The 20,285-nt window shown below is 34.7% G+C and overlaps 2 protein-coding genes across 2 annotated transcripts; one reads left to right on the forward strand and one right to left on the reverse strand.

Annotated features, from left to right (window-relative positions):
* Positions 1-5,846: 5,846 nt before the first annotated feature.
* LOC116160337 (INO80 complex subunit D-like) lies at positions 5,847-12,592 on the reverse strand (the record flags this gene model as incomplete). The annotated part of the gene is given in 5 exon segments (XM_031473526.1): positions 5,847-6,238; positions 6,319-6,482; positions 11,880-12,115; positions 12,189-12,290; positions 12,345-12,592. Coding segments are annotated over 4 exon segments (812 nt in total), but the record flags the coding sequence as incomplete, so codon positions are not given.
* Positions 12,593-13,479: 887 nt separating this feature from the next.
* LOC116160218 (putative GPI-anchor transamidase) lies at positions 13,480-15,762 on the forward strand. The gene is made up of 6 exons (XM_031473365.1): positions 13,480-13,635; positions 13,682-13,957; positions 14,010-14,218; positions 14,266-14,383; positions 14,433-14,543; positions 15,454-15,762. The coding sequence occupies exons 1-6, from the start codon at positions 13,543-13,545 to the stop codon at positions 15,688-15,690; spliced, it is 1,044 nt and encodes a 347-aa protein (XP_031329225.1). The 5' UTR covers positions 13,480-13,542; the 3' UTR covers positions 15,691-15,762.
* Positions 15,763-20,285: the final 4,523 nt, after the last annotated feature.

A 20,285-nucleotide genomic window follows, 5' to 3' on the forward strand; every position in this document is an offset into this window, starting at 1 on the left:
ACACATCTGCAAATATGTGACGAAAGGAAGTGATATGGCTGTGATTGGAGTTAGTACGGAGAATTCCAACGATGAAGTCACACAATATCAACTAGGTCGCTATGTTAGCAGCAACGAAGCAGTTTGGCGCATTTTTTCGTTCGCCATTCACGAAAGACATCCCACTGTTGTTCATTTGGCCGTACATTTGGAAAATGGTCAAAGAGTATACTTCACTGCGGAGAATGCATTACAACGATCTGATCGACCGCCATCTACAACATTGACCAGTTTTTTTGAAATGTGCCAAAATGATCATTTCGCAAGAACGCTGCTATATTCCGAAATGCCAAGATATTATACTTGGAATCAATCGTTAAAGAAATTCCAAAGACGAAAACAAGGAAATCCGGTTCCAGGTTACCCACATGTATTTTCCACCGATGCCTTAGGTCGCATTTATACAATTCATCCAAGCAACGACGAGTGTTTCTATTTGCGTTTACTATTAGTCAACGTTCGTGGCCCAACATCATTTCAACATTTACGAACTGTTAATGGTGTACTGTGTGGCACATACCGAGAAGCCTGTCAACGTTTGTTATTGTTAGAAAATGACACTCATTGGGATTGCACCCTTGCAGATGCTGTGATTTCATCAAATGCTCATCAAGTGCGAACATTGTTTGCGATCTCAACGTGCTTTCCATCAAACTCAATTGATTTGTGGACAAAATACAAAGGTAACATGTCTGACGATATTTTACATCGGATGCGTACTACAACATCAAATCTAGAATTGCAACTGAGCGATGAAATTTACAATGAGGTATTGATATTAATTGAGGACATGTGCTTGATGATGTCGAACAAGGTACTAGCGCAATTAGGCATCACAGCGCCCAATCGTCCGATGCACGACGCATTTAATCAGGAGCTGACACGCGAAAGGCAATATGACTACGATGTGTTGATAGAGTCCGTTCGAACAAATGTTCCGCTGTTGAATCAAGAACAGAAATATGCATACGACACTCTTATGAAAGTTGCGAACGATGGGACTGGAGGGATTTTCTTCTTAGACGCTCCTGGTGGAACTGGAAAAACGTTTTTGATCGCGTTGATTTTGGCAACGATTCGCCCCCAGAATGAAATTGCAGTTGCACTTGCTTCATCAGGAATTGCAGCTACGTTGTTGGAAGGCGGTCGAACAGCTCATTCGGCTCTCAAGTTGCCGTTGAATATGCAAATCATTGAAACACCAACGTGCAACCTTTCGAAAAACTGTGCGATGTCCAAAGTATTGCAGCAATGCAAGTTGATCGTTTGGGATGAATGTACAATGGCGCATAAAAAGTCTTTAGAGGCATTAGACCGAACAATGCAAGATCTACGAAACAATCAACACCGGTTTGGTGGAGCGATGATTCTTTTAGCAGGTGATTTTCGTCAAACATTACCGGTGATTCCACGGTCAACGCCAGCCTATGAACTTAATGCATGTTTGAAGTCGTCCGTTTGGTGGAAACACGTCAAGGTTCTCAAATTAAATATGAACATGCGTGTCGTGTTGCAGAACGATCAAGCTGGAGAATTATTTTCAAAACAATTGTTGGACATTGGCAATGGCAACATCCCCGTTGATATTTCGACTGGTTGCATTTAACATTTCCCGTAATCCCGTAAATTTCATTTCACCGAGTCACGAAGACGAACTCGAAGCATTACATTTCCCGTAAATTTTTGTCAGTTCACCGAGTCGAAGACCGAACTCCAATCCAAAAGGTGTACCCAAACATTGCTCAAAATTACAGAAATCATGATTGGTTGAGTAACCGTGCTATATTGGCTGCCAAAACCATTGATGTCAACGAATTGAACTTCAAAATTCAAAGTGAAATTGCTGGCGAATTGATGACATACAAATCGATAGATTCCATTACTAAGGAAGATGATATCGTCAACTATCCAACCGAATTTTTAAACTCGCTGGAGCTGCCCGGATTGCCGCCTCATAATCTCCAATTAAAAGTCGGATCGATAATCATAATGTTGCGAAATATCAACCAACCACGTCTTTGTAATGGCACCCGTCTTGCGGTGAAGAGACTGATGAACAACATCATCGAAGCAAGAATTCTTCAAGGAAAGTACAAAGGAGAACACGTTTTGATACCTCGCATTCCAATGATTTCGACCGACATGCCATTCGATTTTAAACGCTTGCAGTTTCCGGTGCGTCTTGCATTCACTATGACGATAAACAAGTCACAAGGACAGTCGTTAAGTGTTTGCGGCATTAACCTTGAACATCCACGTCAATTGTATGTTGCCTGTTCCCGCGTCCCGACGCGGAAACCATCAGCTTTATTTGTTTACGCGCCAGACAACAGAACAAAAAATGTCGTGTATCATAAAGCATTGCAATGAAGAAAATTCGGATGTCACAGGAAGTAATGTAGGTTAATTGTGGTTCAGATAAACAGTTAAAAAATATTATTACATCATTATTAACTATAACTATATTAAAAGTGATATTCTTATAAAAGTAGTAATGAAAATGAAAATAATACTTACATGAATAAAATTATATTTCTTACTGTATTACATAATAGATAGGTATACTTAATAATACACTTTAAACATTTTCTACGTTTATATCGTTTTCTGTTGCTACGTCTATTTCGTTTCCCTTATTTTCTGCTCTTCTTCCCTTCGTTCTTTTTCGTCCGCATTGTCGGAATCGGCATATGCTATTTACGATAAGGCGCGATCTATATCATCGTCACACCATAACCATAGGGATTGTGTTGAAGATGTTGAAAATTTTGACGGCGAAATTGACACAATTTCACTTGAAGTGGACTGCGTTCGCTGTTTCTTCAATCTTTCTATTGCTTGCTGTTCTCCACGGTATGGCCGCAAATCTCGCAATACTGCTGTTGACTTCATTTCATACGACGAAATAAATGGTGCTTTGTTGCATTTCGTACACGTTTCTATAAAGAACAATAATATATTGCTATAGGCATATACACATGATATAGTTTGACATACCCAATATAGAATCGAATTCCATCTGCCTACGTGCCCCACAAATACCGCAAAATCGGTCCATATTTCCAATGCACACTAACAAGCAAAGACTAAAACTACGCCAAGGCCAAGTGCACAGCTCAAGTGATATCTGTAGTGTGATTCATTCTCGTATACGTTCGTCTCTCTTTCGGGTTCTGTCGTGCATTGACTGTTGGGTCATCTGAACTCAAACCTACAGAATTGGTATCACAAATTCTGAAGTCCTAACCCCCATTAGTAGGCAAGTCAGCGTTCGGGCAGGACAACGTCTGCCGGGTCAGCTAGTCATTAATAATAATAACCAATAAACCACTAATGTTACATCTAAGTAAAGTTTTTAACGCCAATACCAAATTAAAATATAAAACGGTTTTCCCTCTCACAGAGAGTAACGTGTTTACTCTACATAAGCACCAAAAAATAACGGTACCGATATCCGTTCCCGTTATCATACCTTCCTGAATAACAGTTCCAGTTCCAAGTGAGGGGCTTATAAATGCAATAGGTTCCGGTTCAGGTAGCAGTTCTTTTCGGTACCAGTGTGGCACACCAAAATTGCATTTTTTGAAATGGAACACTCTGTACATTATTCAAGATTTCAATTCTTCTTTCATTTGAAATATACTGTACGTAAATTCAATTGGTTACTATCGATTTGAAAATAAACGTTATTATTTTAAAATTTATTAATAATGAACAAGTGTTGATAATACAATATTTAACCTAATGACATTAAAATACAGATCATAACTAATAAACTAGTTAAAACAAAATTAAAATCCATCAATAAATGACTGGGCAATATATTACTTACGCATACTTATTCAGTGCGCAACACAGTACTGCCTGCGACGCCATTTGGCCTAATCGAGTCCTGCTGTTACGTCGCACCAATAAGCAACCGTGCACATACTAAGAGAACGAATATGCATCGTATGCGAATAGGTCACATGACGTTACACGCGGAAATGTAATTATATTTCCAAGCGCAACTTTAAGGTCTTGTAAATTTTTCATTTGTGAAGGTATTTTAATGATTCTTTCGCATTTTTGTTTCACTTTACTTAAATTTTCATAATTAATTTACAATAAAAAACTGGAAACTTTTCCATTGAATAAAGAACAATACAATGGTTCCAAATAATCATAACAAACTTCGCAAACAGTTCTTTTCAGAACTATAGAATGTTTTCAAAAAAAATTCGTGATCTCATTAATTGTTGGTTGTTTTTTTCAAACAAAAATGTTTATTTTCAAAACTCGATAATCAGGAAACGATCGAATTTAGATACATTGTGCTTGTTACAAATTTTGGTTAAAATTGAGAGAAGAATTGAAATATCAAATCATGTACAGTGTTTCATTTAAAAAAATTCAATTTGGGTGTGCCACACTCTCGGCCACACCTTTATGACCAACCTTGAATAATTATTTATACAAAACTATTGCATAAAACTCTTTTGTTGTCTTCCCCGATAGTAGACCGTTTCCAGATTTATCAGCGGTCCTGTATACAGAATAGAGCAACAAAGGTGGTACCACAACATTAGGAAACATAAGTCGATTGGGTGGAAGAGCAGGAGAGTAACTCATCCGTCCCTGAACTACATCGTTTACACCTTTTCTTCACTATATGGAATATTTTTTTTCTTTTCTTGTAAATATGGTCTAATTATTATTATTATTAAGAACACAAATTAAACAATGTAACCATATTAACAAAATGTTCTAGTAAACAAATGTGTTAAATTACATAATTATCCCTCATAGAGATTTACAAAGTAATTCATAACCCAAAGTTCCCATGTAAATGAAAGATATATTGGGAATATACAATATAAGCTGTACATATTGTAATCAAGTGTACATACTCATATATACAAGATCACTCATAATACATGGCTTACTTTAAACACAATTGTTTATACCTGGGGCTTGCGTGAAACGACCTTCTCATGAGCTATCAAGCGTTTTGAGTGCATGAATGAGCGGGGCTTAACTTTATATAAATAAAACAGACCGTCTGATCATCCAAATATGAAAAATTAACTCCTTATATTAGTACCAGATTGTTACTTATACATAAAAGTGTGGGTAAATATATGTCCTCTGCCCTAAGTTGCATCAGCAGATTGTTTTTGACAGAATGTAAAATCCCGCTCACTGCTGCATTAAAAAACCTTGGGTTCTTATGAAACCTCCTGGTCAATTCAAAGTAAATCTAGCGTTGCTGCACATATTCATAAAAATAACCATACAGAAGATATTTCTTTAGTTAAGAAAGTTGTAACTGTGAATTAGATAGAACAAACGCTTCCTAATAAATAATGATCAGGGGCCAATTTTGTCATTTAGAACTTGCAAACTTAAACTTTCAGGAGGAATGTGTATAAATAGAATAAGATGTATAGGTACTTTCTAAAACTCAAGTTGTTGGTTAGATGTCGAAAGGTATTTCGCGCGTTTTTAAATTTTATTGTGATCGCTTGATGTTTTTGTTTTAGCTTCTTTACATTGCTTACAAAAGCCATACTTCTAATACATATAATCAACCCCTAAAATTCTTACCTTTCCCTTTACTAACTCTGTATTTTTCTTCAAACTTTTTTTAATTTTTGCTATGTCCAGCTTACAGTTTCTTTTATTGCAATCTCTATATTCGCATATCTTTTATTAATCTCATTTCCATTCTTAAGACAATTATTACCGTTAAGAAAGAAGCGAAAGAAATTATGTAAAAGAAATGAAAAATGTTGAGAAAATTACTTAAAAGAATAAAACTTACCCTTTTCCTTGCGTGTTCTGTACATAATGGAAGTTCATGAGTGATATCCAAAACTGGAACGGAGCATTGCGTATTATCGGCAAACTTAGCTGTACAGTAATTGAAGAGAACTTGATCAGAATTACTCATGATATGCAGCGTGCAATACTTTGAACAGGGCAACGCCTGTCGACAACATTTATCAACACAACAGTAACGCGGCGACACTAATTTATTATATCCCAAATTCGTATGACACACTTGGTGTGAACTACATGTCCGCCTATTCGACAAATTGTCAACGTGAAGATCCCACCTTCCCAGATTACTCCGTAAAATTTGTTTCAAGTGCCTTTGCAGTTCGTACCTTGTAATTTCTAAGCGTTCTTCACGTGATTTGTCTTCTAATTTTAATCGCTGTAACAATAATTTATTATTGTTGTTGAATTATCAGATTGAAGAAATTCGTAAATAAGAGAAATGAAAAAATACATTACCTCTAAACTACTACTGAACCACTGTTGTTGGTAATGATTATAGCAAGCATCGCCACCACCTATCCGTTGTAATGACTCGTGGTAAGTACTGGCATTATGCTTCAATCGATGTTTTGAAGAAGATTTTAAACTATTTATTTTATTATCAATTTTTTTACTTAAACCTGCAAACAAATTGATACATAAGCAAGTAGGTACTGTAAAATGGACAATTAACTTATACATATTGTATGGTGTAACTTTCTAGTATTTAGTCTATACTATACTAGGGTTGCCATCTCAAAACTCTACCAACTAGGACAGGAAGCGTGAAAACCCAGGATTTAGGGATTATAAACCCAGACATATCAACTGAATTTGATAAAAAATATTTTCTAAAGAAATAAAACAAACAATTAATTTTTCTAAATAAAACAAGGCGTACTCCATCATGAAACAAAATCTTCTTTAACTGTTAGGAATCAGCAACGGCTTATCTTTTTAAATTCTTTAAATGAAGCAATAATATACTTTTTTTAACAAAATAAAATAAAAGTTATAAGAAGCTAATAACAGTAATTTTTAAATGAAACAAAAATTTGGTCTTTTAGTAAAATAAAATGTTTAGGAAACTATTTACTTTTCAGGTCTTCGGTATTTATCCGTCTCCAATAGCGTTTAGAATATCTTTCTTACTTAAAAGAAATTTATAAAAATCTACACAATTATAATCTTTGAAATTGTACTTTATTTATATCACTGACGAGACTGTGTTGAGATATTTGAAAATTCCTGCTTTCCTTAACCCCTTGATTTAGTTTTAATTATTGTAAAATTAGGTAGTAATGTAGTCATTACTGTCTCGTCAGTGATAAAAATAAAGTACAATTTCAAAGATTATAATTGTGTAGATTTTTATAAATTTCTTTTAAGTAAGGAAGATATTCTAAACGCTATTGGAAATTCGGATAAATACCGAAGACCTGAAAAGTAAATAGTTCCCTAAACATTTTATATGAGTTGTTTTTAGTTGCCATGAATAGTTAGTTGTAGTAACACAAAAATCGCTTATTGAATCTACAGGGTGATTCCTATAGTACCTGCCACCGTTTGGGAGCGTATAGGGGGTGCCTAGGGGAGTATTTTGATATAGGACACTTGGGGTCGGAAATCTAAAATAAGGGCGCCAGAACCAAATTTATCTTCTGGAATTTCACGCCTGTATGTAGGCAACCCAACCGACCGACGTTTCGCGCGGAGCGATGCAGAGCGAGTTAGCGCGAGGAAGCGACATGGGAGGGAAGGAGGGAAAACGACAGTCAAAAGCAATAACGTTTACAAGTGTTCAACGTGGCCACCGTTGTTCTCAATGCACTTCCTACATCTAGCCAACTATTATTATACTATTGCCATAGTGTTTATTCACTTGATACGCGTCGTTGCAGACGGGATTTCGTGGGTTTAAACAAAATTCTGATCAAGTGTCAGCCACACATCGCCGCCTGAGATCGCTCCGTGTGCACCGCCGGCCGGTTGGGTTGCCTACCTACAGGCGCGAAATTCCAGAAGGTAAATTTGGCTCTGGCACCCTTATTTTAGATTTCCGACCCCAAGTGTCCTATATCAAAATACTCCCCTACGCACCACCTACACGCTCCCAAACGGTGGCAGGTACTATAGGAATCACCCTGTATTTCATTTTGGTCATTACTTTTTCCATATTTTTGCTCACTTGTATTCATTAAAGTGTTTTCTACTTTATTTGACTTTCGCTTTTTAAAAGAACTCCAAAAGACTGTTTCAATATTCAATACATTCCTTTATTTTGTCCACTGTTGTGCCACTAGTGAAAATATTCTTTCAGCGTTGTCATTATGAGCAGGAATGCAAAAAGTAGTGCAATTTTCAATAACTCCGAGTACCTACCTATAAATAAGCATTAGGTGTTTTAAAAAATTGTTACCAAAGCTGATTTGCGCTTGAAAGCTTATCTTGTTGGCTTAAATTTTGACAGAAAGATTTTTAATTCACCCACTCAGTACCTCAAAACCCGGACTACCATTGAAAACCAGTCCGGACGCTCCCCGGACGCCCCCTACACTAGGACAAATCCGGGGAAATCTGGACGGATGGCAACCCTATACTATACTAACAAAACAGTGGAGACTTTAACCAACATGTGGCTTGTGGAAGACATAGGTATGTTTTATTCATCTAAACTAATTTAGAATCTCATCTACATTCACGTACCAACAAACCATTAAATATTTGAACTAGAAAAATATTTTTATCATAGAGGGTTGTGCTTTTATTTTCGGCTTAATGAAAAGCAATAAAGATTTACAGAGTGTGTTCAAAAAGTAATGCATTTATTTTTTTTAAAGTCATTTATTGAACAGATTTGCACACACTTAAAATTCTTCAAAATACTGTCCTTGGGGCCTCTACACTTTTTCCGGTGAATTTGCCATGACCGGTACGTGCCCTGGAGAAGTACAGGGTTCGGCAATGAAACGGGAAGATTTCGTAAATAATTTTATTATCGAAAAAATATTTTTTTTGTAATTAGTAATACCATACTGGGAAATAAAAGAGTAGCCATTTGATATACAATGTTAAAAAACATTATTTTTTGAAAATTACATCTGTCAAATGGCCTCCGTTGACACGTATGCATTCATGGAGTCGAGCCTGGAAGTTCTCGACGCGTTTGCATTAAACTCTCGCCATTTTGGTAATAAGCCTTAATTGCGTAACCGCGATGCTCCCCCGTCCAACGCTCCATTGTAGACTAAATGGCAAGCCACTCGGGTCCCGACAGGTCTGTGACTGTCCTCCCTACCACTTCACCGCCCGCTGCAAGCCCCACCCCAAATCTTCTGGTTTCATTGCCGGACCCTGTACTTGTACTAGGGGGAAACAACTTTGAATTTTTGATGTACAAATTAACGTGAATTAATGTGAATTAACGTGAATTAAGGTGAATTAACGTGAATTAAGGTGAATTAATTTGAATTTGAATTTTTGTACTTGTTTCCCCCTAGTGCTTGTGTACACGTACTCTAATACCCTATACTCGAGTACATTTTAAATAATAATAATAATAAGACACTAATCGTTACTTGATTTTAATCCGTGCAATTAGTTAACCAGGCTAGACCTGAGTTCTCACAAGAGACACCGACCATAATAATACTCTTTATTTCCATTGACACATATGATGCGTCAAAAAGTATAAAGTACTCATTACTCGTACCTGTAACACGTTTATTTTATTTTATGCAAGTACTTTTTTTAAAGTTCTGTATTCCAAGACGCGCGCTATGCAAATCTGGACTTGTCTCAATTGCCTCTGTGTAACGAAGCATCTATTTTCCGCCTTGAAGTTTACATACTTTCATAACCACCCGGTACGTGAACACCCAGTATCTGGAGGCGCTTCATTACGAAAAGTACTGTGCCGAAAGTATTTACCTTGGTTTTAAGAGTTCAAGATAGAAGGTAATTGATTAGTTGTGTTTCCATCGCCGTTACCGTAAAAAAACTGTAATTAATGCGCCGTTTGCAATCGTTCTCGTCAAGATATTTCAATTATCTTTGTTGCGTTCTTGTCATTTAGAAGACGGAGGCAAATTAATATTTTAGAATTTCAGTCCCATCCCAATGATTTCCGTTTCCTATTTTAATTTAAAACTAGCATTAAACTGCAACGCCGTGCAAGTTACGCCGGTATCGATGTGATAAAACCTTTTGCTTGACTTGAGAAATTCCAGGAAACAATGGGGGTTCATTATAAGGATGAATTTTGAAATTTCATCTCGCACGTTTAAGTGAATACAGTGGAGTCGCGATAATTTGAGTCTCGATGGTTCGAGATTCTGTTTAATTCGAGGCAATCCGCTAACAACTTTCGTTCTAAAAAAACTATTGAAGACTTTTTCAAAAAATAAGTTGTGTACCTATGTCCTTTTTATTTTTTTAAGGTTTTAAGTTACGTATTTAATTCAATAAACTAGTAATGGTTTTAAACCACTTATAAACAAACATACTGTAGTTTTCCTAACGCCTAACCTCAGATTTTTCTAATTACCGGGCCTCCACTATATAATTAACAGTAACTAATTTAGTGGGCATAGGCAGCATACAATTAAATCGTAAGTGGTCTCAAAGAAAAGAAAGGTTTTTAATTAATTTGAATTTTAAAACCAAGTACAGATTTTTCGTCAGCAGGCCACTCAATTAATTAAAGAAGTTTTAATGGTTGTTTAGAGAGGATCTTTCCGTCTTTAATGTTTCAACCGAAGATCTTTTTGCCTTATTCATTTATCATTTTGTTAGCTACATTTGTGTTAATTTCTGATACTTTCTGTAAATTTATTTTGTATTAATACAGTTTAAATTTTGTTTTTACATTAAGTTTGCCGCGCCGTATTTTCAGCGTTTGCTCTTTTTGGTCTCCGCTTTTTTCCGTCGCATGTGCATGCAATCGTATTGTTCGCCGCTTTATTTTTGTGACTAAACAAACGTGCGACAAAAAATCCCAAGTGCGCGCCTAGCCTTAAATTAAATCATTCACTTAAAACCTAAAAAATAATTTAAACACTGGATACACCCTCGGATACACCTTAACTGAAAGAACTGAAATAATCTTTTTCTATGGATCTGAAAATCGATGTGCGCCATTGGGAATTAAGATATTGGCTAAGAAGTGCGCCGAGGATATAGCCATTTTCAATCGTGCTTTACATGCTTTCAAATTTTATTGTTCTGTTCTCCAAATGAAATGGGCTACATAAAAATACGAGCAAGTAAAAATATTAATTTAATTTCGATCAAAGAATTCAAGTACTTCTGGCGGTCGCTTTTCAAAATTGTGACATTATAAAAAATGTAAAGTAAAAAAACAAATAAATATCGCAGTTAGTAAAAAATTTATTTCAACGTCCTGTATATTTTTCAAAAATTGAATACCTATATCCTCGCCTATATCTTTCTTTCCGACTTCAAAAATATATATATATATATCTATGTTGACATTTTTTGCAATATAAAATAAATTAAAAAAAATTTTTGTAATATAAGCCAACTATTTCTACCTTTTCTTCTTCTGTATAACCCATTTTATAGACGGAATGGAATAAAATAATTTTCACGGCAGAATAAATAACTAAATAACCAAATGTCATCAGAAAGAAAAGATTTATCCAATTTTTGAAAAATATAGAAGGTGTTCCAGTAAAAAATTTACCAAATTTGGATGTTTACTCACTTTGCAATATTCATTTGTTTTTTACTGGCAATTTATGATAAAAGCCCATTTATTTGATTAAAAATGTCAAAATTAAAACATAAAAAAGGAAATATCGAAAAAGAGAGCCAAGATGCAGCCTTGTGGAATCCACATACTTATTTGGCCTAATGTAAACATTGTGCCGATAATAATACTATGAACATACTATATTAGTTTCACATTCTCCATCCTATAGTTTTTTAAAATACCTCAGTGTTTTGAGACATTGCTTTTCTAGTGTTGAAATGAAAAGTATATGCAGTGCATTTTATAAACCAATTAAATAACTTACCTATAATACTGTGTGAATGTTTCTGTTCTACATTCTGATTTGGTACATGTGTAGAACTAACGGAATTTTGTAAATCATAGTGAGATGTAACTAAAGCGTTTTTATTACTAAAGAATTCGGAATTACTGCCAATTTTCTCGTTCGATTCATTATTTTGTAGATACAAAAATTTGAATTCTTTTGTCTCAGTGTGCTCATCTATACTACTCGTTATCGAGGGCAAAATCCCATTGCACCTACAAAAACGGGATGTTAGAAAAACGGTTCTCTTAGGTAACAGTTTGGTTCAAAGCAACTTTCTCATCTTACCTTTGATTTCCCTTTAACATGTTACTTAATAGTTAATGTAGAAGAAAGAGTTTCTGAAAGCTGATGTTTCCCATTTTTCTGCACTTTGATAGAAAGAATCTCCTAAAATAGAATCCTAGTTAATATTAATAACGGAAAAATCTTCAAAACACTAACATATAACCAAATATTAAAAATTGTTTAGATATTAGTAACATAAACACTAATATAAACAATTGACATTCTTGTAGGGTTAGATGCGAACGGCGGAAATAATCATAGCAACTTTAATTGCGAAATGGTTAATAAAGAATTAAACCAGATTTTCCTGTATTTATAAATAATAATTGCCAATGATTAATAAGAAAATCAATTATATACTTTAATAAAAATTATATTATTTTCTATGAGAGACATTTGACATATCTCGTACCATACGAACAAACGGAAAAATACTGGATTTTGGTCGCATTCATCGAGATTTTACGCGGGAATATGTTGTGCAGGTAAGATATGTACGTAGGCAACACATCGTACATTAATATTGTTTTGGGTAAATGCACAGAGTTGTATATAAGTAAATATACAACTCTGTGGGTAAATGTCACCATTCTGCAGCAAGCCATTCGTAACTTTACAATGCTGTTGTAACCATTCATAACTGCTATGTCTATACAGGATGTTTTTTAAACCCGGCAAACGGATTGAGTTTTATTACCTATTCGGGATCTTCACGATTTCGCGATTCTAATAGCAAAGGTTAATGGAAAATGAATACAATGTCTAATTGACACGGGTAGCTTCAACAGTTATATTTGTAATTAATCATATCAACGAGAAATTTATTAACGGGTTTGAAATTTTCCCCCAAGTTGAAATTACAGTATCCAAACTACATTAGTATACAAACTGTATTAGTCTGACCGAACTTATGTACCTATATTATTGTGGGCCATGATACCTTAAAATCGTATTCACGACTTGACATTAATTTTGGTGGCTCAAACCCGACCCTTTCTATATATACAGTGATATTCATGTAGAAGTAGACATAGGGATTCTCTATAGGAATTTCCCATGTCTACTTTTACATGATAAAAAGTCTCCTGCTCGGACATTTACGGAATGGGCACCAATTATCCAGTCAAATAGAATTAATCAATATGTGACGTAACCGCAAGTTTTGTATTATACAAACTTTACCTACGTAGTGTGGAACCGGAACCTATAAATCATGTGGATTTCACGAACGAACAAGTTTTCCCTATCACTCTGTATAACTCCCGAATTAGTTCTACGGCAGCTCAAAAGATCTACTGGAAAACTTAACCTTAATTACTGCGATAATAACATAACAATTCATTTCATCTTTTCAATGTTCATAATGAACGAAAAGAATGCTTTCGTACTTAATATAACATTCTTAGTAATTATAACTGTGTGTTACGGTTACAATTATACAGACAATGTACGTACAATAATTCAAAACCTTTAACAACATTACCTATTTTCAGATTGACGACTTCTTCCGAAATAAACACACCAATAACTGGGCGGTACTAGTCGATACGTCCCGATTTTGGTTTAATTATCGTCATGTTTCGAACGTGCTGTCGATTTACAGAAGCGTAAAACGTTTAGGTATACCAGACAGTCAGATCATCCTCATGATCGCGGACGATATGTCGTGCAATCCGAGGAATCCTCGACCTGCAACGGTTTTTAATAATGCAAATCAGCACATCAATGTATATGGAGATGATGTAGAAGTGGATTATAGGGGTTATGAAGTAAATTATTCATGATTTTGTGTTTCCGTTTTAAATTTTTCTTTTCATATAGGTAACTGTAGAAAACTTCGTAAGATTGCTGACAGGACGATTGCCACCTGGCACACCACGATCTAAACAATTGCTGACTGATGAAGGCAGCAACATTTTAGTGTATTTAACAGGCCATGGTGGAGACGGATTTCTAAAATTTCAAGATTCAGAAGAGATAACCAGTCAAGAAATGGCTGATGCTTTAGAACAAATGTGGCAAAAGCAAAGGTTCTATTTTGTTATCTTGACCGTGTAGATTATTTTATACTTTTTAGATACCACGAATTATTTTTTATGATCGACACTTGCCAGGCCGCTTCTATGTATGAAAAGTTTTATTCGCCAAATATTTTAGCGGTTGCAAGTAGTTTAGTTGGAGAAGACTCCTTATCGGTATCTACAATTTCTTGATTTCTCAGTTGGATTATTTTGCATTTTTTAGCATCATGTAGATCCGGCAATTGGAGTGTACATAATTGATCGCTATACTTACTATGCCTTAGAGTTTTTAGAAAACGTAGATCCTTTTAGCAAGAAAACTATTGGAGAGTTTGTAAGTATATAATACAGGGTGTTGAAAAAAATGTCAAAAACCATACTGTACTATTCGAGTACAGAACTCTTAAAAAAGAGAGCAGAGGCATGAAAACATTCCATTGGTCATTTCTTAAAGATATTGTTAAGAATTATTATTAGAGAACAATTTGAATTAACCTTTTCTGTGGACTTATTATTTTGGTTGAAAGATTCCTGTACTGAATGATTTTACCCTAAAACCACAGATATACACAATACACATATCACTTTTGAGATATAATCAAAAATAGGGTATGGAGTTTAAGGCAATATATTTAGAGCACTTTGTCTACAGCTTTATACCTCAAATATTATGCGTGCTTTCAAAGTCAATTTATACACTTGTATCATAATATACTATTACTGGATCATTGTTTCTGTTAGAAAGTGCTTTACTTCAGAAACCATTGGGATCTCCGTAATGGTGAGAAATACAGTGTAGGTTAAAATTTTTTGAAAAACCTGAAAATAATTGAGATATCACCGAAAAATTGAAAATGTTAAATTTCGTTTTCATTTTCCCTACCTTAACCGGTCAGAAATGAACAGTTCCCGTTAGCACCTCTATGGCCACTATGTTTTTAAGAATCTGTTATCAGAATTTCCATAACACGCAAGGTCGAGAAGCTACCGGGTACTACTTTCTTATTTTTTAAGGACGCCATATTAAATTTTTACGGAATGAGAAAGAAAAAAAAGAAACTGAATGCATCATCATAGCTATGTTGATTCAGCAAGCTCTAGTTACCCGTGGATGTTTTGTTGAGAAACAATTAAATTAATGTAAAATATTTGATTTTGAATTTTTTCTTGTAAATTTTACCTGCCATTATTTTTCTGTTTACACCTAGCGTGTTATAAATGTTTGAAGAAAAATTTTATTTCAGTTAACTGTATGCCCAAAGAGAGTGTGTATTTCTACAGTTGGTATAAGAAAAGACCTGTTTAAAAGAAATCCACATGATGTTCCTGTAACTGACTTTTTTGGATCTGTTAGACCTGTCAAGTTGCTTTCCAGTACTTCAACAGATACAAATATATCAATAAGTACAACAAAGAAAGTCATTTCTCTAAATAAAAGTCATTATAAATATGTACCTGCATTAATTAGTTTTAAGAAATAGATATAAAGTTGTAGAGAATGTCAATTGTAGGTATTTTATTTATATTTTAGTGCATAAAGCTTTTAATGATTACTGAATGTATATTTCTGCCATCACATTTTTTCAGAAATACTACCCTATAGGCTATAGGGTAGTCCAGGGGTCGGCAACCTATTGAAAAGGAAGAGCCAAAAGTTACAATTTGCAAAATTTCCCAATTTTTAAAGAGCCACTAAAAATTTTCGAATCAATACTATAGTATTTGGTCATATACAGGGTCCTGCAACAGAGCGTCCGTCTTTCCTAGATTATACCTGGTAAAAAAGATTTTAAAAAAATCTTGTGTGCAAATGTCAACTATACGGTCTATTCAGTATATCTTCCGTTGCACGTCATTCCCTGAAGAAAACGACGTACCAACGTAAACTTACTTTCGTTTATTAGGCAACACATTAAGCATGTAGTTTATTTTAGCCGCAACAATTGGTAGCATTTCGCTATGTTGTCGCGTTTAAATTTGTAAATTTGACAGGTTGCTTTTGGTTTACTTTTCGTTTGATTTGATTTTGATTATTTTCTACGTCTTTCGCTGTGCATTGGTTTGAAGAGAAATTACTGAAGAATTTAGATAACCCGTTAGTAATTGTGTTCGATAACGGGAAAACAAACAACATTAAAGTGTGGTTAGGTGATCATAATGTGCAGTTCTCCGAAAATGATTTTACAGCCGAACTGTTGAAAAGGTTGCACAGTAAGTACGTTCGCAAATTATTTGATGTTATATAAATCTTGTTGATACTTTTAGGAATAAATCAGCTAAAATGTACCGCATAAGGCATTGACCACTTAGCCGAGCAATACGGTTACTTCGTTTTAGGATTACCACCCTATCATCGTGTTTTTAATCCTATCGAACATATTTGGGGCATAGCGAAAAATTATTACAATCGACACATTGGTAGAGATGGACGAAGCATTGAAAATTGCATAAACATGTGACAAGAATCACTACAATCGATAACTTCCGAAACGTGGCGCAATTCAGTTAAGGATACGGAAACTGTTAATACACGAGTGGTACGAAAGAGAAAAGCAATTAGATCTTGAAAACGTTGCTACTATTATTATAAACTTTGAACACGAAAGCAGTTCCGATGATTCCGATTAATTTGAATATCATCCATCACATCACATAACCTGTAAAATTTTATATTTAGTACCTACTTTCTCTGTAAAAGAGATGCTACATTTGTACAGTTCATAAGTTATTAAAGTATATTGTATGTATATTGTGGTTCCAATTAACGAAATTTAAGGTGTGGATTGTTCACACAAAGAATGCACTGTCTTGTTGACAAGTGACATAACCTAAATCGCTCAAAACTAGATTTGGCATTATTGCATAGTAATTACGTCATAGAATATGATGACGTGCAACGGAAGTTATACGGAATAAAGTGTAGATGGTTGACGATCTACAGAAATTATTTTTGAATGTACAGGGTATCCCATTTTTACGGTGTCAATAAATAAATTATTTTTTTAAATAGAACATCCTCAAAGTACCATGTCTAACTAACTACCACTATTTTATTTCGCTATTCGATTGTGTTTTGTGTCTGCAATTTTTATACGAGGTGTCCTGTACTTAAATTTCATAATTTTTAGGTTATTCAAGTTTTTTTCTTATTAATTAATTTCATGTTTATACATCGGAGTAGACTGTGATAATAAAAAAGACAAACAAGTGTCACAAATTAGGTAATTATGTGCTGCAAGTGTACTTTCAATATCGTAATAAAATAAGATTCATTAATTTCGAAAAAATGAACTAATTTTTTTAGATATATACAGAGAGCCCCAACTTTACATCAAAAGATCCGCATGCGGCTCGTGAGCCGCAGGTTGCCGACCACCTATTCGAAATTAGCCATGTCCAAATGGTCTTTGTAAATGCTGCAACTAGCAAGTTATGTGTCATTAATCTGGATCATAAAAATGTGATGAATAGTTTTGTATAATCTAAGATTAGTTTTTAGGGAACAATAATTAATGGTTACTCCTCCAATTCATACCGGGTGGTGCCTAGCGCGACGCAGCATAGGGATTTCAATGGTAATTTCTTTATAGTCAATTACTAGCTCCCCAAATTATTTTAGAGCAAAACTCTAAATACGTTTCTTTTAGAGAAAAAAATACTGCATCTGTTCATACCATTAATTATAATTTTCCGTTTTTCAAAACCGTAGAAATCGACAAAATAAAAAGGTTCATTTTACAGTAAATCAAATATGCCTTGGAATTACGTAAAAAAAATAGCGACCACGTTTCATTATTTGCCTTTGACGTATATTAAATTTATACTTGTTTATGAATTAGTTAAAGAACTGCAAGTGCAATAACGTTCATAATGTCCGTCACCATCAGGAAAACGAAAATACATTCAACGTTTTGACTGCAGTAGCGGAAAATCCGAATATAAGTTTAAGAACAAATCTTCTTCAAATCTTTTTTTTTTCTTCGATTATGTAGGTACTCTGGTTCGGAAAATGATAAACAAATAGATGCAGATGCAGCATACATTCTCTAAAAAAACATTACCCTAAGATGCCTTTTATTGCGTCGGTAGTTGAAACAGAATTAAATATGAAAATCGGTCGACGTCAAACAACGATAACTTAGATGCGATGCTCTTCTAGTTTGTTGAAAAATTCCAAAGCATCACTGATTTATAAAAATGTAATTTTTTATTTTCTCGATTTCTACGGTTTTGAAAAATGGAAAATTATAACTAATAGTATGAACAGATGCAGTATTTTTTTCCCTAAAATTTAGACTTTTGCTCGAAAATAATTTGGGGAGCTAGTAATTCACTATAAAGAAATTACCATTGAAATCCCTATGCTGCGTTGCGCGAGGCACCACCCTGTATATACAGGATGAGTTGGTTTTCATTTTCACTATGGAGATCTCGTAAATTGTAAGAGATACAAAGTCGTTTAAATGGGCAGTTATGCAGAAATTTTCGCTGATTAAGTGTCCCATTCAAAGGTTCTTGTAGCTCTACACATAGCGAAGTTATGACTAAAAAACCGAAAAATGTCATTTTTGAAGATATGTTGGCATTTATTTATTTATGTTTTACAAATAGTTTTTCTTCGTCAAAATTCGTTTACAAAATAATTCATTATGTTTGATCGAGTATGCGTTCAAATTTGTTAATGTTATTGAAACCATCCAAACGTCAAACGTAATTTTAAATAATTCAATTCATCATGAATGAGCAAGAAGTTCCAGAAACTATACGAAATAAGGCCAATCTTGTGATTTAGTAGGTATTGACAATTAAAAATTGACGTGTCTAATTTTCAATGACCTGCAAATATTTGTTTGTTTTGTATTAAGTATAAATGAGTTACTATGGTGATCCTTAATGCCCTAGGGCATAAAGGGGTAGTTTATGCCCGCGTATCACAGATATAAAATGTGCTATGATAGATTAGTAAGACATAAAATTGCGTATGTACCACGGGCATAAACTGATGTTTATACTCTCGGGCGACTAAAAAGCTCTCGGGCCATAGGCTCTCGAGCTTTTTAACTGGTTGCCCTCGAGAATATAAACATTACTATTATGCCTTTAATACATAAATAACTATTTCATAGATATCAACAGACCATTAGTAATTGTTTATCAGTTTTCTGATTGAAATTCTGATAAAAATTATAAAACCAGTAATACTAAACACTTGGTCTTTCATTTCGGAATCATCCTTGAATTTTTGCCTCGAAGTTTATAATGTATTTCTTATGGAAATAAAATAATAATTACATGGCCGTCGGCCGTGTTGACGTAGAAGCGTAAGTGTGGTGTCACACTATGCGTTTTTACCGCTCCCGCTAAAACGGATGCGGTGTGACAGGATGAGATCTACTTGTCACACTATTCCGGTCTAACGGGATGCTTTTTTGCTATATTTTGGCAGTCTAGTGTCTCAATTATTGTTATTGTTATTGTTAAAGATGGTTTGTGCGCTTGAGGCGGAGGGGTTATTGGGAAAGCAGATATATCGTCAATATTGGATTGATCCTTTTAATTCAGGACGAGAATCTAATAATAGGGTTCGCGAAGTTTTATGAAAAAATTCGAATGAACAAGAAAAAATTTTTTGTATATTATCGAATGCCCAAAAATTCAATTTCTACCCATGATTTCTCCCTACAGTTTTTATCTACATACTCTTTAGATTGTTTTTCCCACAGTGCAGTTTTTGCATGCACGCACTCGATGAATAAACCGACATTAAACATTGTAAACCTAACAAAACACCCGGTTGCAACGCTCAGTATGACAACTGATGACAACCAACATGCAACAACACGTGGTTTCATGTCATTGTGGTTGTCATGTCATCCTGCGCAGCGGCAGCAGGATGCGGTTGCATCCGGTTGGTGCGGCGAAAACGCATATATGTGACTGGTACCATTTAACAACGTGTGATATTATCATCCCGTCAAACAGGAGCGTTTTAGCGGGAGCGGTAAAAACAAAAACGCATAGTGTGACACCACACTAACTAGGGCGAACACGGACGATTCGGCGGATTATACAGGGT

This window comes from Photinus pyralis, unplaced genomic scaffold, assembly GCF_008802855.1.
Source record: "Photinus pyralis isolate 1611_PpyrPB1 unplaced genomic scaffold, Ppyr1.3 Ppyr1.4_LG1, whole genome shotgun sequence".
Taxonomy (NCBI): Eukaryota; Metazoa; Arthropoda; class Insecta; order Coleoptera; family Lampyridae; genus Photinus; species Photinus pyralis.

Bases quoted from the DNA above. Each gene is read 5' to 3' on its own strand.
- LOC116160218 (XM_031473365.1), top strand. From the start codon at position 13,543: ATGTTCATAATGAACGAAAAGAATGCTTTCGTACTTAATATAACATTC. The intron at 13,958-14,009 runs GTAAATTATTCA...CTTTTCATATAG, and splicing joins TGGATTATAGGGGTTATGAA to GTAACTGTAGAAAACTTCGT. The intron at 14,219-14,265 runs GTTCTATTTTGT...TATACTTTTTAG, and splicing joins CAAATGTGGCAAAAGCAAAG to ATACCACGAATTATTTTTTA.